Source organism: Sminthopsis crassicaudata, chromosome 2 (assembly GCF_048593235.1).
Source record: "Sminthopsis crassicaudata isolate SCR6 chromosome 2, ASM4859323v1, whole genome shotgun sequence".
In the NCBI taxonomy this organism is placed as follows: Eukaryota; Metazoa; Chordata; class Mammalia; order Dasyuromorphia; family Dasyuridae; genus Sminthopsis; species Sminthopsis crassicaudata.
In genome coordinates, this window is record NC_133618.1 from 579,904,789 (window position 1) to 579,928,732 (window position 23,944).

Genomic DNA, 23,944 nt, shown 5'->3' on the forward strand with positions numbered 1-23,944 from the left:
CAGAGTTGTCCTGGTTATCGAAAGGTACACTTTCCCAGTGTAACACAGCTAGGATATGTCAGAGAATGGACTTGAGCCTAGCTCAATGTTGTTAATTATTACTAACAATTATATAGTCCTTTAAGCTTTGCAAAACTCTTTACATGTGTGATCATCACTACAATCCTGTGAGATAAGTATTCTTTAAGTAGTATTATCTACAGATAAGGAACTTAGGAGTGGTTAAATTATTTATCTGTGGTCACAAAGCCATTGTAAGAGGTAGAATAAGTTCAAACTGAAAGAATGCCACTAATCATATTTCAGGATGCCTACAAACTGCATATTGACTTAGAAAATCATGCATTAGCATTATCTATGTTTTGGTGTGTATTTATTTTATTAGGTATTTCCCTATTTCATTTTAATCTGGTTCAGGTCTCACCAAGGGGTGTTACAGGCTTCATGTTTGATGCTTCTGGTGTTGATCGTTAGGTTGGCCAAAAAAGTCCCTTCCAACTTGCAAATTCTGTAATTCTGTGACTATGAAATGCTTTGGTTAAGGTAGATGCTTTGACCACAAAGAATGTTTTCACTCAAATAAATAGCACTTCAATTGGTTTAGTTATCTTCAAAGTGATATAAAGTATAACTGTGGGTTGTGGTCTTAAATTCATATAACTAAGTGTACACATACTAAAGGGGAAATTAATCAGGAGAAATTAGGTAAAATAAATCATGGAAGACATCCTTTTTCAGAAGAGATGATTCTTGAGTTATGTTTTCAACAATGTTATATAATTTTGTTAGTAACTTAGCTCGGTATTTAACTGCCCTTATTGATAACATTTCCATTGGTTATCAAGAAGCCAAAGAACTAAGGGGAATAAAAATTTCTGAAAAGTCTGTTATTGGAACAGGGCCTTTTCTCTAGAGAAAACTTTGAGCCACTCAAAAGATTGTTCCACATTTCAGGAAAAAAAAAACACTTCTCTTAAAGGGGGCTCAACTAGTAATTAACATTAAAAGTCATTCTAAATGTAGACTTGTCTCGTATTAATTTGCTTTAGTTTAAAAAAATGCATACCTCCTTTTCTTAAGTACTCTTCAGAAGACATCATGGCTGGAGACATACAGCCATCCTCATATACTATGGGAAAAATGAAAAATTGTAAATGATAATGTATAGCATGCTTTATACAAAAAAGGAAGAAAGAAAGAAAAAAGAATGGTTTCTCCCTCTCATTGCTAACCAGCATCTACTTATAGTTTTAAAGTTGACTGAAATGCTGAGTGGGGAAATAATGTTCTGAAAATCAGACAACCATTATGTGTCAAAGGTCTTATCTTCCTGGCCAGGTAATGAGATCTGTCCTCTGTGCCAAGCTTATTCTTTCCTTGCACAAAAGAAGTACTTAATAAATTCTTACTGAACAAAATTCATTCATCTTGTCAGGGAAGAAAGGATCATTTAGCAAGAAAGGATCATTTGAATCTGAATGACACAGAACCATTTACTATGTTCATTATGGCTTAATCCTAACATATTGTAGTCCTCAGAATTTGGAGAGCAAGTTGGTTTGCCATAATAATGCAACATACAAAGTGAAACAGAGAGAGGATTTCATGAAACTGAAATTCCAAAGGCTATTGACTCATGTCATATGGCCCCCAAATGAAATATGATTCAGTGTATTCCATGTGAGCTCACTACTAAAGAAATAAAACACTCGCTTTCCTCAGGCAAGCTGAGTAAACTGATCTATGAAGAGCCACTAAAGCCTCCTTTCTCATCTGTAACTAGCCAAGATAATGTCACTACTGTTTGAGGAGCACAGATGCTGCTCAAGGTCAAGGAGGTAAGAAACAAGTATGAGGGCCTAGTGGGAGGTAGTTGGTATAGGAGAAAAGAGATTAATAGTTAAAATGAGCTCTGAGTGTAGACAGGTAGCCTGCCCTGAGAAAACAAACAGAATCAGGGACAACTCTATCAAGAAATAAAAAACTAGATTTTTTTTTTTAAAGTCAACTAAACTGAGTACAAAGATGCTCATAGATACACAGAGTACATAGGATGTTTACCAGTATGGGTAATGAAGATAAGGATAGTCATGCTCTATTCCTTTCCCCTTCTTGTTTAATATACTACAGCTGTGCTATGAGCTCCATCTCTGCTATGCTGGAAAATCCCTTCATTCAGAAGTTGTTAGAGTTGTCCTTTGTTTTAGAAAAGGACCAAAGACAATAAGAATGATGTTCTAATGAGCCTGTGATTGGGACTTAAGTGAGACAGAGTGGCAAAAAGTCATGACTTCACTCTCTCTCTCTGTCATCAGGATGATTGGGAATGGCATGGGAGTAACCAACAGGTCTCAAACTCATTGGTGAATTAGGGAGATGTCTATCCCAAAGCTTGTGAAGACTTCTCCTAGCAAAAGAGGTGGATGAAAACAATTTGTTCTAATGGCTATGAAGGGGGTTAAAGTACATGCTGTGTAGTACTTGGAGCTTAGTCAAACATGGACACCAAGGTCATCCACTGCATCCCAGGTGCCAGTCATCTTGACTATCTCACCTAAATCAAATTCATAGGCAAGTTAAATCATCACCCATGATGTCATTGTTTCTCTTCAAAAATGAAGCATTGGGGCAGCTAGGTGGCACAGTAGGTAGAGCACTGGCCCTGAAGTCAGGAGGATCTGAGTCCAAATCTGGTCTCAGACACTTAACACTTCCTAGCTGAGTGACTCTGGGCAAGTCACTTAACCCCAATTGCCTCAGAAAAAAAAAGAGAGAGAGAGAGAGAGAGAGAGAGAGAGAGAGAGAGAGAGAGAGAGAGAGAGAGAGAGAGAGAGAGAGAGAGAGAGAGAGAGAGAGAGAGAGAGAAAGAAAATGAAGGATGAACTTCTCTAACAAAAACTGGATATCTGAAACATGCTTTTGCATCTTCACAGCTCTAAGCAAAAATACTTCTCTGTCCATCGTGCAATCCCTGAGTTCCACAGCATTATTATCCTTCTAGCTGCCCCCCTTCTCAGCCAGCAACAGGATAACCTGCTGGACAAAACCATCTGAGAAACTGAGAAGTATTTGTGAACTCACTAAGTCTTTCAGATTTCTGTCCCAAACTAGATTCAAACATACCAAGTCAAGGTGATTCATAACCACTGATTTTCAGGATGTAGTATTCACTAGGGCATCCAAAAAAAAAAAAAAACAGAATTGTAGATTTTCCTCCAGCCACTATGATGGCTCCTACCCTCATCAAACTTCTCAACCATCCAATGACATTTGTACTTCCTAAATTTGATCAACAGCAAGTTTGAAACACATCCCAAAGGAAACACTATCTTTCAAATAAATACAATCCCCTTTCCTGATGAAGAAATAAGTTTCCATTGGGTGCCTGCATATACAATCGTTCTCTCAGAAGAATGTTGTTGGAAGGTGCTCCATATATGTCATGACAGCCCAACTATGGATTTTTAAAAAGTCCTTCAAGAAGTCACTCAGGATTTAATGGTTATAGATCAGAGATATTGATCTAAATATGAGAATAAGTTAGGTGTGAACCGCTGCCAATTTTTCTTGTAGGAAAACTCTCATGGATGCTGATATTTCTTCCAATGCCTTATTGTCTTGCAGGGACAATAACTTCATATTTTATCACAGACTCAGCACCACCCCAAGCCAGAATACCATCATGGCAGACACTGACACACTGGCAGAATTTAATAACTGCAACCATTTAGTTTGGTACAAAACTGGAGTTTACAAACATAACGAACACTCCTGCCTCTGACATGTATAACCTGTGTAACCTTGACCTACTCACTTAATCTTCATGAGTCTCAACTTCCTAACTTTAAAAATGTAAATGTTTATATATTTAGGAACTGATAGAATATGAATTAAGAAAAAAGCTTTGGGACCTGCCTAATAACTTTCTTCTTCCAGAATGAGAATTATTTCATTGCAGTTACTCTGGGATGTATGGAGTGCTCAGGGAAGACTAGTACCTCTGATTTGAGGGCTTGCCAAACTTATTTCATGGTGTTTGTCCGGATGTCATTCAACTCTTACTTGCAGCATCAAGAATCTGTAGCACAGCCAATGGCCACAGCTGACAAACCATCTTGTCAGATGGACTAACACAGTCTGAATAGCTGAGAGGCTTCAACCCCAAGCAATGGGGTTTGTCCAATGGCCACGAGGGTGGCTGAAGTAGGCGTTGTGGGGCGCTTACAGCTCGGTCAAACACCAACAGCACTGAGGCTCCCACGCTGTAACCAACCAACCAACCAGGGTGTGCATGCTATAAAGCTAATGATAAGCAACCTTGAAACTCTGCAAGATGAACATTGATATATAGTCTCTGGGAAGGTAGGCTGGAAGATTGGGTTGGGAAGATTGAGAGAAATGTCAGAGAGTGAGTTCTGAGAAACTACTCAGATTGAGTGCAAGGACCAGTAGGAAGAGTTCCATCTAGTTACTTCTGTCAGAACTGGCCAGCTCAGAGAACCAGGTAATAATCAATGATTCAGGTTACAAATGCTTCTTGTGTAGTTTGTACTACTTGTACAAAATGCTTTTGACCTTGTAATGTTCTTTTTGGTTTGGTTTTCTTGGGGTTTCTGGGAGCAGCCTTCATTTCAGTTCAGTAATCACCAGAAGAGTAGCCAGGGGTTAAAGTCCAAATCCTTTATTGTCTCTTTCCAGATCTTGTCTCCTTTCCTGGGGCTGGGCAGCTTTCTTAGAAGCCTATTTCTCTTCTTGGTTCCGAGAGCTTGAGCTCCCACCTGTCTTCTTTGGCTTCTGAGTCTCTCTGAATTGAATCCTGGCTGAGGCTCCTAGCTTATATACTCTACACTGAGTATAAACCAATCATTATGTCACTAGGAAACCATTATTTGTTGTAGGATTAAATCAATCATACTGAACCATGCTAAATTAGACAACCATTGTCTCTATCAATTCTACTGAGTACTGTTTCATGTTCTGGCCCATGACATGACCCCATTGGCCTTCAAATAAATGCTCAAGTACCCTCCTATGTAATATTTTTGGGTCTATTTATATAATTTAACATAGATGGATGTAACGTGCTCTCCTGGCAGTTACAATTACTAGTCTGTCCTAGACCCAGAGTACCTTTGACCACTGTCCTTTGCAGTGTGAGCTCTACCCGGCTCGCCTCCTCTGAGGCCTTCTAAAGTCTCTGGCCACAATCTCTTGAATCTATAGCTTAATAACCGGTAGCGCACTCAAGAACAACCACGTGTAATCTTAAAAGCCTTTATTATACCTACTCACATAATGCCCTGACTGATGCCCTGACTTGTTGGTTCCCGAGTGAACACCTGGTCAGAAGACCCATGTGTTCACTACCAAAACCCTTACCTCTTTTGGCTACCCATCTTGGCTTGGCCACCCAGGCTGGGGAACCAGGGTGAAAAACGCCAGGTTAAAGAGAACAACTGCTGCCTGCAGTGGGCTTACATAGGGCCTGTGAGGTCACACACACAGCCAATCAGCGAGAGAGTCACCCATTACGAAGCTATCTCAATATGGCCAGGATCCCGCCATCCACAGAAATTACTTCCGGGCCTCAATCTCCCGATGCGCTGTGGCACCCATTTAAAGGCCCCTTACAGATGGATGTAATAAGAGGCTCGCTGATATCATTAAACCCCAACCAGTTCATATGTCAATCTAGTCTTGCCTTTTGGTCTTACATAATTATTGTTTGTCTTTCCATCAGTCTTCCACTGAGAATTTACCCAAATCACTGGTAATCTTCTTTTGTATTTCATGGACTCCAAAATAAGACTTGAATTCTTGCTACATAACCAATCCATTTCACTTTCTTAAAGCTGTCTTTTTAAGCATTTATTATTCACAATTTATGACTAGTCAGTCAGGTAAGAATCAATAAGCATTCATTAAGGATCTAATATGTGTCAGGAACTGTGTTAAGTGTTAGAGATATAAAGAAAGGCATAAGAAAGAACCTTTTCTCTAGGAGTTCAAACTGATGAGAAGATACCATAAAAATAACTGTACAAAATACTAAGATGTGCTATCATATATCTAATGTACCTTATCATTATCTTTTAGAGCATGAATCTCTTAATTTCTAAATCTCAAAAGATTTTTTCAGTCTTTATGCTCTATGATCTCCATGCAGCTTTGATGCTGTCAATCATTCTCCCTCTCTTAGATTATTTTCCTTACTTGACTTTAATAACATTGTTCATTAGTGCTTTTCTTTCTGTTTACATGCCTGCTATTTCTCAGATTCCTTTGCTAACTTACCATCCATTTCCTGTTTCCTATATGGAGATATTCCCCAAGATACTCTCGTAGCTAACTTGATTTTTCTCAGTGTATTCTCTCTCTTAGTGATCTCATCAATGATTATGGGCTCAAGTTATTATCTTTATTCAGTTGACTCCCAAATCTATGTATTTAGCCTCAGCATTTCTCCTGAACTCCCTTCTCCTAGCATCACCAAATGAATTTTGAATGTTTCTATCGGGATGCCTCAAGAGTATGCTGAATTCAAAATGTCTAACACAGAATTTATTATCTCTCCCCACACACCATACCTCTTGCAGACTTCTTTGTTTCTGTTGGGATCAACACCATTCTTTCGTTTACCCAAGTTTTCAACCTCAGTCACTCTTGACTCTTTCTTCTCCCCTGCCATGATATCGAGTTAGTCACCAAATCTTTTCAAGTTTACTTCCACAATCTTGCCATTCATCTCACCACTATCCAAGTTCAGACCCTTATATCCTTGCCTAAATTATTGCAGTGATCTCCTAATTAATGTTCCTGATTCCAGTCTGCTAAGTTTTGGGTATATTAAGAATTGGATTTCAAATATGTATGCCTAAAAAAGTTTAGCAAAGCCATTTCTTACCTGATGATGGTGACAGGATAGTGACAAGCAGACTTTCTCCATTAATCAAAAGAATATGACCTTCTTCACAGCAAACGTAGAGCTCATTTGTTGAATTCCAACAGTGTGCAGTAGGATGAAGCAAGGGACGAAAATGATCTTTTGGCTTCAATAAAACATTAAAAACCCTTTTTTTGTAAAGATTGCTAAGTGTATTATAGACTTACAAACATAGCTTCTCTTAGAATGGAGGGGAGGACTCAACCTTGGTAGCAGGTGCCTGAGAAAATAAGCATGCACCAGATTGCTTCTTCTGGAAAAGATGGGGACAACATATATCAAGAGCCAGAGATAAAGCCCTTGGGGTAGAAAATACACCACAAAGTAAAGATATGATCTCCAAGGCTGAGGCCAGGCAAAAGAGAATGCATTTCCTACCTCAAAAGACTACAACTCTGGCCCCTGGCATATGCTGCTTGGGTTAAGGAAAAAAGAATGAGCAAGGGTAGGGCTTTCCATGCTCCTCAAAATTTCAATACCCTAAAACTCTGGTTACCCCACCCTAGTTATGCTTATGTTTTCAAATGTACTTCAAAAATCTCCCCCCCACACACACACAGAAAGATTTTTTTTTTTTTTGCACTGGACCTAACCTTTTGTCAATGTCACCAGCACCACATTTAATCATCTTATAATATCTCCTGCTAAAAAATGTAAGTATCTACTTATAATTATTCTCAAAACCCCTTGCCTGTTGACTCTTTCTGGTTTAAATATATCTTCAGATCTAAGAAAATTCTTAGCCTGAGGTCACCACTGTTAAACATCTAATTCTATCTTGTTTCTCTAGTTGCATGTTGTATAGCCACAAGTCCTGTGGGTTGTGGAAATAGAATCCTTTTAGATCCTCTACTGAAATTTTGTTTTTATTTCACAGAAAGTACTCAAAGGGACAGGTATACTGCTGATGATTATACTCTTGGGGGGTTGAGGAGAAACTCAGATATCTGAACTGTTATCATTATGACATATATTTCCTATAGTATTGCAGAGGAGAGAACCATTCTCCCTTCCTCTGTTACAGAAAGATCATGGGAAACATAATATAATGGAAAGCACATTATTGTCCTCTAAATTAGGAGATATAAATTCTAGTTCTGCCTCTGGTACTAGCTAGAGGTATGAACTTGAATAAATCATTTCCCTTTATTAAATTTTAATTTTTGAGTATAAAATCAGGTTGAAAGCCAAAAAGTCCTCTCTGACATTCTAAAAAACTAATTTTAGGGAATCCCCAAAAGATGTTGCAAAAGTAGAATCAAGACTTGGCAATGGGTTAGATATTCAAAGTTGGGCATGAAGTGGAATTGAAGAAGACATCTATATTGTAAACTTGAGTGACAGGGAGGATGTCAGAGAATTTTATAGTAATAGGGTTAGGAAGAGGGGAGAAATTGGAGGAAAGATACTAAGTTTTGGACAAATTGGGTTTCAAATATCTATGAAATATTCAATTTTAGATTTCCAAATTGCATTTGGTGATTTAAGGAAGTCAGGAGAGAGGCTAGGGCTGGGTTAATTATATAAGAGAATCATTTTTGTAGAGATAATAACTGAATCCTTTGGAGCTAATGAGATCACAAAGCAAGAATGTATATAGGAAGAAAAAGAAAGGGCCTAGGACAAAGAAGGAGTAATCAGATGGGTAGCAGGAGAACCTAGACAGAGCACTGTCACAAATACTAGAAGAAAAGAGTATATCAAGAAGAAGGGGATAGTTGACAATGTCAAAGACTAAAGAAAAGACAAAAAGAGTGAGGATTTAGAAAAGGCTATTAGATTTGGTAATTAAGAGTTCCATTAGGGAGCATAGTTTCAATTGAATGATGAGATCAGAAGTCATATTTGAGAGAATTTAAGAGAATGGGAGAGACAAATTATGGATAATTTTCTTTAGCCATGAAAAGGAAGCAAATGATAGGCAATCTACTGCAGAAGACAGGATGGTGTGGGGTTAAGGATACACATAGACGGGTTTGTCTTCATATAGAATAAAACAACCACTTCATGGGAAATAGCGTGAAAGATGATGATAGTGGGGGGAAAAACACCAGAGAGATGTAAGTTGAGAAGGGGTGAAGAAGGAGCTCTTAGAGGCAAATGATCTCAATTTTTTCAGTGAAATAAAAGCAAGCTTCTCAAATTAAAAAGTGGATAGAGGTAGGGTACTAGTGGAAGCTTGAGGAAGAATAAAAATGTTTGGAAAAGCTGCTGTGGTAAGTGAGAAAGTGGAGGGGAGGTGTAAAAGGATTGCCTTGGGCAATGACGGTGTGGTAGATTATGTAACAAATTTATAGTGGATCCAGTCAGCATGGTTTGATGGATTTTTTTTTAGCTTTATTGAATAGTACATGAATACAAATGAAGTCACTGGATGGTGGGAGTAATTCAAGATTGGAGCTTGTCAAGGAATTGTTGAAGATAAGGTAAAGGAGCAAGAGACTCAAGAGAATAATGAAGAAATGGCTCACTCGGGTATCAGGATAAGGAAAGGAGGAAAATATAAAAAAGTTCAGGGGTGATGGCCTGGAAAAAAACCAAGAGGCAGAGAGATTGAGGTCAGAATGATAAGAATATGTAATGAAATCAATTACTCTTTATCTATAGGGTTTTTTTTTTTAAAGTAAAAAAAGACTGACCTATAGAATTAAAGAAATATCAAGGGATTTATAAAAAGTATACTAGGTAATAAAGACATAAATGGGGTTTTAATAACTAAGAAAAATGAAAGAAGAGTGGAGCCAAACAGTGAACTAAAATCCATAACACCTTATAGATTATACAATATAATTTATAGTATTAAAGCATGAAATTGGAGGGTGAGTTAATGGAGAGAAGGAAGGTAAAATTAAAAAAGGAATGTGTGGTGACCTGTAAAAATGCTGGAATAGAGGCAGCAACTCAGCAAAATTGTCCCAATATTCTCCTACAAACAACTTTAAAATAATATATAAAGTCAAATTCTGAAGCCATAGCCATATAGGGTGATTGGAAGGAGAGGTCTATGATACTGGGATGCGGCACAGACTGCAGAAACAACAAACTTGGACCTTTGAGGAATCTGTGAAAGTGTCAGCAGCAGTTTAAGGCATTGTCTATCCAGAGATATAAAGGGGATGGGACGACCGGTCAGAAAGATTACAGGGGTCCCTGCACTGTAAGACCAGGTGCTATTTGGCAATTCCATTGCCCATAGGCAATTTCAGGGCCAGAGGGAGCGCTAAATTTTTGCAACAGGAAGGGGAATAGGAGCATTTCCTGGGTAAAGAAAGAGCAGATCTCAAGTCAGGTGCATAGTGACCACACTTTTTCCCAGATCACATCACATTAGAAGTCCCCAAAACTTACAGAACCCCAGAAATAACTTTGAAAATTGCAGTGTGAAAAACAGCCCTCTGTAACGTGCTGTTGTCTCCAGAAGCTGCTCTCTGGGAGGAGATCTGCTGTGTCAACTCAAATCTCTCGGCCAGATTCTTCTTCTTGTAGAGAACCGTTGTCTCCAGACAGTTGCCATTAACTCTCCTCCAGAGAAGTGATTTCCCTTCCTGCAGAGAGCCGCCTCAAGCCTGGTCTAGAGCAAAGACTTACTTTTTCCTCCAGAGCTGCCCTCTTTATCCTCCCAGAGAATGGGTGTGGGATAATGCAAGGGCTTCTGGGAAGAAGTACTTCAACCAATGAACTTGCTCCTCCTAAAAACCTAATATCTCATTATCTCATTAGCACTTAGTAAGAACCTAACATCTCCCCCTTTCTTTAGATGTTAGGTTCTTACTAAGTGCTAAGTCGGTACTTGACAATTCTCTAGTTCCGGCCTTTCCTGGGGAAGAGCTTGCATGCTTAGGAGGAGTAAGTTCATTGGTTGAAGTAATTCTTCCCAGAAGCCCTTGCATTATCCCATGCCCATTCTCTGGGAGGATAAAGAGGGCAGCTCTGGGAGGAAAAAGGGAGTTGTTTCTGGACCAGACTTGAGGCTGCTCTCTGCAGGAAGAAGAATCTGTCCAAGAGATTTGAGTTGACACAGCAGATCTCCCAGAGAGCGATCGGCAGCTTCTGGAGACAACAGCATGTTACATATACTTAGTAAGAACCCCACACCAATTGAGCAGAGCCCAACTCCAACACAAAGTTCAAAGTCAAGAAATATGCTGGAAAAAATGAGTAAACAAAAATAACTTAAAACTAGTATGGTGACAGGGAAGCTCTATTTACTTTGGGTGAGGTAGAAAAAAAGGCAGATGGAGCAATCATGATCTCAGACAAAGTAAAAACAAAAATAGGTTTAACTAAAAAAAACAAGCGGAGAAACTACATTTTGCTAAAAAGCTGCCACAGACAGTAAATAATCAATACTAACCACATATACATCAATTGGCATCCAAATTCTTAAGGAAAAAGTTAAGTGAGTTATAGGAGGAAATTAAGCCAAATTATACTAATAAAGGAATTCTCTCTCACAAATTTCCTCTCTCAAAACTAGCTAAATCTAATCAGAAATTAATAAATAAGAAAGACATTAAGGAGATGAAGAGAATTTTTAGAAAATTATATCATGAACTTTTGGAGAAAATTGATTTCAAATAAAAAGGGATATATCTTTTTTTCTCAGCTGTACATAGCACCTTCCAAAAAATTGACAATGTATGAAAGAATGAAAACCTTGCAAAAATGCATAAATACATCTCTTTAAGGCCATGCTGCAATAAAAAATTATATTCACTTGATAATCTAATCCAAAAGATGACAAGTGAGACAATATGCCAAAATTTGTGAGATACAGCCACAACAGAAGGGGAAAATTTTATCTCTAAATGCTCATGTCAGTAAAAAGATAAAGAGAAGATGAATTAATTGGGCATGCATTTAAAAAATTAGAAAAGGAAGACATTCAAGTTCCCCAACAAACACCAAAATGGAAATTCAGGAATAAAATTGAAATTATAAAAACCAATTGAATAAAACTTGGAAATGGTTTTTAATGAAAAAATAAAACAAAATAAATATACTACTGCAGAAAACTCTGCTTGAGCATAGAAGCTCCAGACAGAGTTAACCATGCCCTGGGATGGTCCCTCCCTGTTATAGAAAGGGTTAGGTGGTATCTTATGGAAAAAAAAAAAACCCACCCCAACAAACATCAAATGGGAAATCAGCCATTACTAGAAAGACTGAAATCCTTGACTTCTAAGGAAAAAAAGCATTAGTATCCTGTATTCAATAGCTCTTCGCCTGACTCTAGACAGTGTCCAGATTCTGTAGCCTCTCATCCTTATGTACAGAAGGAGAGCAACAAAATGCTCCTTGAGCTGTGATGTCAGAAAAACTGAGGCAGACCTGTGGCACAACAGAGTAAGGGAAAATTTGTCAGGGACCAGGTATAGAACAGAGAATAAGTCTAGAGAGAGACACCACAGGAATCCCCACAAGGGAATTCTGCAAGCTAGAGAAAAGGCAACAGGAAAGGCCTCTCTCCTTTAAAGGTGTTCAAATTAAAAATAGGTAAGGAGTTTTCAAATAGTTTCAGTCCCTCTAACTCCTCATTTCCTGCTGCAGTCAGGGAATAAGAAGAGAAAAGAAAGAAAGAAGCTATCTTCACTCTCTTAACAATTTAATTAAATTTTTTTGGAATTTTATTCCCCAACCATCATTCCAGAGGTCAGTTTTGAAGCTGCAACCTGGCCAGGGGATGGAGCTTAGAAAAGAAATATTTAATTGTTGGCAGGGGCATAGAATGTCAATCCAGAAAAAAAATAGGACAGAGTATGCTAAGAGCAAAAGTTCTTGGAGAAAGTTAGTAGTTAGGATCGAAAAGTTTTCACCTATAAAGTTGGGTAGAAGAGAGAAAGAGAGAGAGAGAGAGAGAGAGAGAGAGAGAGAGAGAGAGAGAGAGAGAGAGAGAGAGAGAATCATAGCCTGTTTTCCACAGCTAGGCCATTCATCTCTCCACAAGGAGCAAAGGAAGATTTAAGCAAAGTGCTCTGAAGTTAGGGAAAAAAAACAAACCAAGAGCAGTTTGGAATCCCCTGTCTTTTTTTTTTTTTTTTCCTTACAACTTTTTATTGACAGTACATATACATGGATAATTTTTACAACATTATCCCTTGCACTCACTTCTGTTCTGAATTTTCCCTTCCCTCCCTCCACCCCCTCTCCTAAATGGCAGGCAATCCCATACATGTTAAATATGCTATAGTATATCCTAGATACATGTGTGCAGAACCAAACAGTACTCTTGTTGCACAGGGAAAATTGGATTCAGAAGGTAAAAATAACAGTTTACACTCATTTCCCAGTATTCCTTCTCTGGGTATACCTGATTCTGTCCATCATTGATCAATTGGATGTGAATTAGATCTTCTTTTGTTGAAGATATCCACTTCCATTAGAATTGATCCTCATACAGTATTGTTGTTGAAGTGTATAATGATCTTCTGGTTCTGCTCATTTCACTTAGCATCAGTTCATATAAGTCTCTCCAATCCTCTCTGTATCCATCCTGCTGGTCATTTCTTATCGAACAATAATATGGAATCCCCTATCTTTGTAAACATGAGAAAAGGCTGTGATGGAAGGCACTGCTCTAAGGCAAGATGACCAAATCAGGGATCAAGCCCCGTATGGGGACAATCACGCTTCCTGAAAGGATGGAAGCTCTGGAGCTCCTTTAAGAGCCAGGCAAAGGATCTAGGAGGGCGTGGCCCACTTGTCCAGATTGATGGTAAACTTCTGTTCATTTAAAAGTTGGTGGAAAACTTTTCTGGAAGATTTGAGAAGGTAAGATTGAGTCCCCAATCTCCCCACTGTATAATACCCCAATAAGGAGACAGGATAGGAGCATTTAAATGGCAGGTCCAAGCCATATGGGAAAAGTCTGAACCAGGTCTTGATTCCTCTACGATCCCCACTGTATGGGGGAGGGGGAGGAAAGACCAGGGGTGTTGTGACCCTGGATATCTTAGAATCATCCGGAGTCAGGATAAGCAAAAGTCTTTATTCTTGTTCTTTTGGGATCACTCTCAGGGGATTAGATCTAGTAATCTCCACACCTCCTTCCCCTCTCTCCCTCTACTGCCAAAGAATGACTCCTCCTCCTACTCCACCCACTGATCTCATTTCCCCTTCTTTATCCACACCCACCGATTGAGCCAGCACGGAATAGTTGGGGAGGGTCATCCTCCAAACATGTTAATAGAGAATTGTCCAATTGGTAATTAGCCTCAAGTGCTAGGTAACCTTTCATCTGCTCAGTTGTAGTCCTTTACACAGGGGTACCGAGCAAGAGTGAGGGAGAAAGAAATGCAGTCTTACCCAGCACTTCCAGAATAGTGGGGGCTCCTCTGTCTATTCCACTCTGGAACTTTAGGGAGGGGGAGCTGACCAAGCCCCAGAATCTTGCTGGGAGAGCAAGACCTGAAGAAGACTGCTCCATCTCTGTCCTGGGTAGAGACATATCTCCAAGCTCACCCCAGTTCAGTGACCTTTCTCCTTATGGCTTCAGCCTGGCCATTAAAGACCCCAGTGTATGTAACAGTGGAGTGAGAGGACTCAAGCATGGTTTCTCTTAAGTTTCTTCAGTTATCTCCCCAAGACAGATCAAAGAGAGTGCTGGCCTTGGACCCCGAGAGGGATCCCCAGAACGGCCCTGTGTTTCCTTGGCTTGGGGGGGAGGGAATGTAAAAGAGACACTTCCTCTGGTGTCTCAGAGTTCCTGCCTGAGGACAGGGCTTTAAAAGCAGAATCTTGGAAAAGCTGAAAAGCCTAGGATTCAGGTCTGGTGAGAGAAAACCAATTTTTACTGCAAATCCCTCCCAGACTTAGGCCGGAAACCCCAAAAGTTCATGCTGTAGGTGCCATGGAAACTTTCCAAGGAAACCCCAGTCCCTGTCCTGAGTTCAAGAACTGCCTTTCCATCACAACAGCGAACACCAAAGGGTTTGGACCGCCCCTCCCCCCCAGCATCCTGCTCTCTGGTAGGAATTTGGGGTTTGACCCTGTTTCCCCTTTTATCCACCAGGACAGCCCGAACACCTCAGGTTGGTAAGCTGGGTAAGTAGCGCTGCTACTTTGCACTCCCTCTGGGCCCTTTCACCCCTCCCCAATAAAGAGTGGGGATAGTAGAGGGGAAAGGCTCAGGATCTTTGCCTAAACCATTTTGGTGATGTTATGGTGAGATTGAGGAACCAACTCTCTCTTTAAAAATTAATCCTGGGATAGCCGTTAACCCCAGGGATTCAAAACCTTTTTTTTTTTTTTTTTTTTTTTTTTTAAGCCTATGGACATCAGTGGCTTATTAAACCTAATAGGTATCAAGGCCTGAGTAAACACTGCCATCCTGACCCCACCCCAGGAGAAATTAGCTTTCCTAGAAATTGGAGTGAAAGGGTTAAACTGTAGGCTACTTAACACCTTTACTACAGACAAAGAACTTTTTGTTCCTAGCATTTTCTCCTACTTTTCTTTGGCATTTGGTAGTATTAGATGGGCCATCAGCATTCTTAAAGGCACCCCACAGAAGGGACCTGACACATTTCCTGCAAAATGGCGCCATTCCTAAATGTCCTCATTTCCACACTGGAGGACACCCCATATTTAATCTGCTCCTGAGATCTGCTTTCTCTAGGCTTCAAACTTTGGATTTTCAACTGCCCTCTAGCCAGGAGAACATGGGACGACTGAGTGGGACAAACACCCCTTAGATGGCTTGCTGCCGTTTTCAGACCCCACATATCACACCTCACCTCCTGGCATGAACTCCCTCCCCCCAAAATCTCTATGACCCTTGCCAACTCGAAGCAGTTACATGAAGAAGAGATCTTTGCTCCTTTACTCCAACTGCATTTGGAGGTGACTGCTTGAGGGGGGAATGAAGAAGGGATCCTGAACTCTGAAAATCCTTGAAGGAGAAAAACTCTTTCAACTCTGCCTCAGTGAGGGACACCGCCAGAGGTTAAAGCAAACAAGACAGTTCCATTGTGTTATCTAGCAAAGGAATTCCAATCCTATAGAATTGAAGAAACTCATTGAATTCAATTCAAATTCTGAATCCCAGATTGTAGAACTCCACCCACTAGTTCCCTTCAATTTATAGCTAAAGCTCCTGTTATAAAAGAGCCAATCTAAAACCCTCTCTTTGCAGAGGTTCCAAACATGCCATGCTTGGGATGCCAAGGAGCCTCTGCCCACTGGAATATTCTTTTCCAGTGCCACCCTCTCTTTACCCTCACCTATTTCCCTAACCAGACTTCATGCCTCTCTGTCAGGATTTCTAACCTTACTTCCAATCCCCAAAACAAACCTCTCTTAACAATCTAGGGTTTGGGGTCTGTAAATTCCTTTACAGAGAACCTCTGCACCGCCAGAAGGGAGTCCCCAAAACTCCCTACCCTTGTGCCAAATCCCAAAGAGATGCAGGGGAGCCAAACCTCTCCATTTGGTTCCCTGAACCCCAAACCTGCCACAAACCTTATAATTTAACTCCCTAACCACCAGAAACCCTAATCTCATTTTGGTTCCCTAAATCTAGAACTTATCACTATTAGTTAATTTGTTTTCTTAAAAAAGAAAAAAAAAACAAAACCTAACTACCAGTACCCAAAATAAAAAGTGATGGCACCGTCAATGAAGATGAAATTAAACCAATTATTAGGAAATATAATGCCAATTCTATGCTAATCTGACAATCTAAGTAAAATTAATGATTATTTAGAAAAATGTAAATTGCCCAAAACAGAAAAGGAAACAGAATACTTAAATAGTACTTGAAATACTTTTTCTCAGAAAAATAAATTGGGGACAGCTAGGTAGCACAGTAGATAGAGCACTAACCCTGAAGTCAGGAGAACCTGAGTTCAAATTTGATCTCAGACACTTTACACTTCCTAGCTGTGTGACCCTGGGCAAGTCACTTAACCCCAATTGCCTTAGCAAAAAATAAATAAATAAATTGAATAAGCCATCAATGAGGTCCCCAAGAAAAAATCCCCATGACCAGATGGATTTACAAGTGAATTTTACTAAACATTTAAGGAACAACTAATTCCAATACTATATAAACTTTGAGAAAGAAAACTAGTTAAATAAGGAGTCTTATCAAATTCCTTCTATTAAATAAACATGGTTTTGATACCTAAACTACGAAGAACAAAAAGAAAACTATAGACCAATTTCCCTAATGAATATTGAAGCAAAAATTTTAAATGAAATACTCTCAAGGATATTAGAGCAATATACCACAAAAATCATGTACTATGAATCAGGACTAGTAAAATATTAGGAAAACTAGAAGCATAATTAACTCTATCAATAGTAAAACCAACAACAATCATGTGATAATCTGGATCCAAAAACAAAAGATTTTGACAAAATGCAATACTCATTCCTATTAGAAAACACTAGACATCATAGGAATAAATGTAGAGTTTCTTAAAATGATAAGTAGTGTCTATCTAAAACAAATAGCAATCATTATCTGCAATGGGGATAAACCAGAAGCCTCTCCAACAGGGTAAAACAAGGATTATTCAGTATTGTAATAGAAGTTTTAGCTACAGCAATAAGACAATAAATTGAAGTAATTAAAATAGGCAATAAAGACACAAAACTATCAGTTTTTGCAGAATATCTTGGTATACTGAATCAACTAAAAATCTAGTTGAAAAAAATGTACAACTTTACAAAAGTCATAGGATACAAAATAAACTCACATAAATGATCAGTACTTCTAAACATTATCAACAAAACTAAGCTGAAAGAGTTAGAAAATAAATTCCATGTAAAAGAATCATAGACAATATAAAAGAGTTGGAAACCTACCTAGCAAGACAAATCCAGGGACTACATAAAAGCAAACACAAAATACAATAATATAATATGGTTATACACAAAATATGAAAGAAGGTACCATATTTGAAACAATATTTCAAAACAGTAATTGTAATGTTCTATTGTCTCCAGAAACTGCCGATCGCTCTCTGGGAGGAGATCTGCTGTCTCAACTCAATCTCTCAGCCAGATTCTTCTTCCTGTAGAGAGCCGCCAACTCTGACCTAGAGTAGACTCCTCTCCCTTGCTCAATGTTGCTTCTTTTATCCTCCCAGAGAATGGGCATGGAATAACTCAGGGGCTTCTGGGAAAATTACTTCAACCAATGAACTTGCTCCTCTTAAACATGCAAGCTCTTCCCCAGAAGTTCAAAGGGGTAAAACTCCCCTTAAAGGCCGGAACTAGAGAATTGTTAAGTACTGACTTAGCACTTAGTAAGAACTTAATATCTCATTATCTCATTAACTTAAGAACCTAACAAGTAATCATCAAAACAATCTGGTACTGGCTAAAAAATAGAATGGAGTATCAGTGGAGTAGATTAGGTCCAATACAATAGTAAGTGACTATAGTAATCTAGAGTTTGATAAACTCAAAATCCAAACTTTGGGCTAATTACTGACAAAAACTGTAGGGAAAACTGGAAAGCAGTTTGGCAGAAACTAAGTATCGTCTAATATCTCACACTATATACCAACTTTAGATCAAAATGGATATATGATTTAGATATAAAGGGTAATATCAAAAGAAAATTAGAGGAGCATGGAAATTACTTGTCAGATCTATGAATAAAGGGAGAATTTGTAACCAAATAAGAGCTAGAATCACAGGAGATAAAATGGATAATCTTGATTACATTAAATTTTTTAAAATTTTGCACAAACAAAACCAATGAAACCAAGATTAGAAAGAAAGCAGGAAATTGGGGAAGGAAAATTTAAGTTTGTATGATAAAGTCAAATTTATAAAATTAAGCACCAATTAGTCAAAGGCCACGAAGAATCAGTTTTCAAAAGAAATCAGTTATCTGTAGTCAAATGAAGAAATGCTCTTAAGTCACTACTGATTACTGTTATTGTTATTTACTCATTCAGTCATGATCAGACCCTATATGAACTCATGGTCCATGGGGTTTTCTTGGAAAAGATACTGGCATGGTTTGCCATTTCCTTCTCCAATGTGTTTCCATTTATAGATAAGAAACTGAGGCAAATAATAATAAAGACAATTAAGAATAACAATATACACAATTAAGAAGCATGGGCTAAAAACCCAGAAAAAAATCAACATCCTAAATGAAGACCCCCAAAAATGGTTATTTTTGAATACCTAAGAGTATTTATGTATAGCAGACCTAGGTGTAATATATAGAAGATCTAAGTAGTATTTATATAGCAATTAAGCCTCCATTCCCAAAAGATAAATATTTAAAATATGTTGAACTAGTTATTAAAATAAGCCCAATATTATAATAATATATTTAGGTGAAGGTTTTTTTTTAAACAAACTTTCATGCCCAATGAATGATACTCTCAATGAAACAACAACTAAAGAAGAGATCTGTTCTTTCTTATTCTTAAGCCATAGAATATACTCCTATATCCCAAACTAGTATATAACAAATAATGATAGACATTTATATTGTGACTTGTGGTTTTCAAAGAATTTTGTTGTCCACTATACCATAACAGATCCTTAAGGTAAGTGGTTATTATTCCCATTTTATAGAATGATCTGAGAAAAAGAATAAAGAACTGGTTAGATATTTTACCTCAATGATATCATAGCTAATTTTCCTCTTGTTCCTTGCCTCGTGCTTTACAGACAGAAAAGAGAGACTTCACAATATATGCTGAATTGAATTGAATTGCATCTACAGCTAAAGTGAGTAAAGGTATATTCTGTGTCTAATGACCTGTATATGACTCTTTTCTTATAATCCAGCTTCCCAGTTTTAGTTCAAGTGCCCCTTTAATAAAATATGTGGATTGGATTATTGAGAAAAGAGTGTGTTGGCAATTACCTTGAAAGTTTCTGCTTCTGTACCAACTAACCCAGCAACAGCAGAAGATGGCAATAAGGGTCCATAGGAAGGATCTTTGAGCCCTTGAGAGAACAGTCCTACATATTCTTTTGTAAAAGTCCCATCTTCTGTAGGAAGATTTATTGGCCTAAAGAAACAGAAAGAAATGTTAAAGTAATCAGAAATATCATTAATAGAAAAATATTTCTCATAAAAAGGAGATTTAAAAAAAAATTCCTTGGTTATTTCTATATAAATTGTAAAACTTTGCATTACAATGAAATAGGCTACCTAAATCATACAAAATAGGGGTTCCAGTCCTTTGAGAGTCTGTGGCACAATCTCAGAGGGGTTTTGGCATGGCTTCATTAATCCCTGATACACCCTCTTCTCCCTGATTTTACATTTGTACAAATTACCAATTTTCCCCTTTCTGTTCCAAGGCAAAACCTAATATATAATGGCGCTACAGGTTGTTTCCCAGATCAACATAAACTTTCCAGGCCCTTTCAAAGAGCAAGCCCTGTAGCACTCACCTATTGATTAAGGGACCTCTTCAACTGACAAAAATATAGATGGATTTTTATCTGCTTTTAATAATTTTCTTGCAGTTATCTTTCCTTCAGTGGTACCAGTGTTCATCTTTCACCACCTAGTCACTTAGGATCACAATCTCCTATATTATTCCTCATATTCATTCACCCAAATAATCAAAGCATTTTGCAAACCTAGTCACTTTTATCTCTGCAGCTTCTCTCCATCTGTCCTCTTCACTCCACTCAGATAAAAATTACCCAAGTTTAGGTCCTCATCCACTATTACCTGGACTTGCAACAGCCTCCTACTTAATTTCCCTCCTTCCTCCAATCAATCTTTTCTATACTTCCTAAGATGCAGGTCTGACTGACATTTCTGTTGCCTTTTTTTATCTCAAGCCCTGCCTTTCCCAGGCTCCTGCACTCTGCAGACCAGTCAAACTTATCTTGTTTCTCTTCACACTGATATAAAATCCCAAAAATATTTAGACATTATTTAGAAACCAAATTTTGCTAGTATTGCGCAAAACCATGTAAAGAGAAAAAATGGGTTTATGAAATCAGAGAATTCTGCTTATTTTTACATTGTATATGATAAATTTCTCCAGGGAAACATATCTCCTGCTGAAAAATTTTTATACTTATTGAATTTTCATAATCCCCTCAATACTGACAAATACCTTTGACGAATACACTTATTTATTTATTTATTTATTTATTTATTTTTATGATTGCCATGAGGTTTTGGAACAGAGAGCTCTACCAAAGACTTTTGGCATTATTTTAATATAAGCCTAGAAACTCTAAGGTTGCACTTTGTTTTTCTGAGGCAAATGTTTAAAAATTATTTTTATCAACCAAAGTGTACATTAATAACCTTTAAATTTTAGGATAAATGCATGTAAAAATCTGGTTTAGAGAAACATTCATGAAAACATGCCTATTCTCCATGTATTCGTCAGGTGTTACCTTTGTTATGTGTGAAGATTATAAAGATTAGGGAATAGATACAAGATCAATATCAGTTACCCATATTTTTTTGATTCCTTTTTTGATTATTATTACTGGCATTTTCCCTATCTTGAGATATCAAAGAATCGTATAAACTGTGCCCTTGGTGCTTCCAAAATTATGTTGCTTCCATGATGAAGTTTCTACGAATGTATTTGTTGGATTTAGCCATTATTCCTAATTTCATTTTCTTGGCTGACATTTCAGCTTCTTATATAGATTTCACTGATTAAAATGTTAGCATCTAAATATACTCTTTCCTTTTTCAAGACTAATAAAAATTGATTATTATAGAAAAAGTGAAAAATTTCTTCTATTTTCTACCTACTCTCTTCCAATCATTTTGCCTATAAATGCTCTTAAGATGTTATATTTTAATTGGAGTCTCATGCCTAGCTTTCTATAGATTTAATTTCAGTTCCACTCTTTTTTCCTTTTTTAAAAATCATTATTACATATAACCTGATTATGGTAGCATCATGTTTTTAAAATTAAGTTGGTTTATAAACTAGTAGTGTTTTTCATTGCCATCTTTCTATATCTAGCAAGGAGATCACGTGTTTTTGTTTGACTATAGCAATTTTGAGGCTCTTTTAGCCTTCTTATGATAATTATATTTATTGATTAATCTTTTGCAGAAAAATAATATAAATATTGTTATTCATTTTCTATTTTTATGTATTAATGGTCATTCTGACTTGGTCATGCTGAAGCTGCTGCTGTTATTTGAACTGTCTTCTTAATTTTAATCTTACTACTACCTTTATGTTGATTTTTACTTTTTTTCTTTGATCTAACTACATGCACAGCAAATTATGATATTATACCCAAAGCAATTTCCCCCATCTCTATAGGACATAAGCTCCTCGGAAGGGTAGATGCTGGTTTTTTCTTCTTTTTATCCCAATCACCCAGCACAATTCCTGGCTTGAATCAAATTGTCTGTTGGGAAATAATTTCACTTTGATGATGTTGTCTAATTTTCACAATGTCTATGACCTTATGAATCTCTTTTCGAAGTTAGCATTCATGATATTGTAGGAAAGACAGTAATGTAGAACAAAAAAAGAAGTAAGACAAAAAGCCATTAACATTGTTCTGTCTTCTCCAATTAGCCATTTCATTTTCAAAGAACACAGAATGGCATACTGGGAATCAAAAGGAGCTTACATAATATTTTTTTTTTTAGCATAACTCAAATAATTATTCGGACTAAAAGAATCCAAATGGCAGGATTTTAAGTGCAATATGCCAGGGAGGGAAGAATTACATGTCACCGAACTCAGTGACCACTATATAATAAACCCCCAATTGATAAGAATTGATGGGGGAAAATGGAAAGCAGTCTGACTTCCAGAAATTAGCTTAAACAAACATCTTATACTATCTCCTACAACAAAATCCAAATGGTAATGTGGCCTGAATAGTAACAATCATAGCATAAAAGGATTAGAAAAGAACCAGAATGGGCTCCCTTAACAATGGGTAGACAAATTCTCAATCTTCTGACAAAGATGATTAGAGACAATTATAAAAAAATAGATAAGCTTTATTACATTAAATTTAAAAGTTTTGCAAGAATAATATTAATACTAGAATACTAGAATAAAAAGGTAAGTTGTCAACTGGGAAAATATTTGTATTAAATATCTCTGATAAAAGTCTGATATTCAAAAATTATAGACATTTACTAGGTATATCTAGGTAAGATTAAAAACAAGCTTAAGTTTCAACCTCATACACCTCAAATTGGTAAATGACAAAATATACAAATATTTTGAAGAAATAGTGAAGGAAGCTATGGAAAATGAGATACATTCATATCTTTGATGGAATTATGAACTGCCCAAACATTCTGAAAAGTAATTTAGAATTTTTATTTAAAAGTGACTAACCCAGAGATTCCACCACTACAGGTTTATATTTCAAGGATGCAGAAAATAGAAACTTTTATGCCAAAATAGTCATAAGAGAACTTTTTTTGAGAGAAACTTCTTTGTATAAAGAAATAGAAAATGTGTGCCCATTGATTGAGAAATGGCTAAAATACCTGTGGTATATGAATACAAGTGAAAATTGTTACATGGTAAGAAAAAAAGGAATAATGAAGAATTCAGAGAAATATGAGAAAGTTTATATGAACTGGATAATATATAGTTATAATGACTGATCATGGTTTCAGAGAAAAGTTGATAAAATTTACTTTACTGCCTAATACTCCTTCACTACAAAGGAGGAGGATCTATGAGGGAAATAGATTTTTACATATACCTTATTACATATGCTGACAGATTCCATGATATGTTAGTTTTGCTAATTTAAAAAAAAAATTTAAATCTTTGTTAAAGAGGATGGCTTCTGGGTAGGAGAAGTTGGAAGAATATTTTTGAATATCAATGTGATATTAAAGTAAAGCATTAGTAAATTTAAGTTCCATTAAAATGGTTCTTTATATAATAACATGACTGTGGGAGCAGAAAATAAAGCACTCTTTGTCGTGTCCTGCTTTCTACTCCATGCCAGGATGTTTAAAATATACCATCTTAGTGGAGAAGTGATGAGATGGGACTCCTGAGGATGGTGGAAAAATGGAGTCCATTTATTTCAAGGATT

General features: G+C 37.3%; 2 protein-coding genes across 3 annotated transcripts in view; one reads left to right on the forward strand and one right to left on the reverse strand.

Annotated features, from left to right (window-relative positions):
* The window catches only part of LOC141558401 (glutathione S-transferase omega-1-like), a 180,212-nt gene that overhangs the window by 121,813 nt on the left and 34,455 nt on the right, over positions 1-23,944 (forward strand). Inside the window, exon 3 of the mRNA XM_074295520.1 lies at positions 19,586-19,645. The gene's annotated coding sequence lies outside the window, so the exon portion shown is untranslated. The remainder of the gene's footprint in view (positions 1-19,585; positions 19,646-23,944) is intronic.
* LOC141558399 (cilia- and flagella-associated protein 43-like) overlaps positions 1-23,944 on the reverse strand; it is a 155,419-nt gene that overhangs the window by 119,617 nt on the left and 11,858 nt on the right. For both annotated transcript variants that reach the window (XM_074295515.1, XM_074295514.1), the window contains exons 5-7: positions 19,785-19,932; positions 6,905-7,049; positions 1,067-1,129 (exon numbers count right to left, since the gene is read on the reverse strand). In XM_074295515.1, coding sequence (XP_074151616.1) covers positions 1,067-1,129; positions 6,905-7,049; positions 19,785-19,932 — 356 coding nt within the window. The remainder of the gene's footprint in view (positions 1-1,066; positions 1,130-6,904; positions 7,050-19,784; positions 19,933-23,944) is intronic.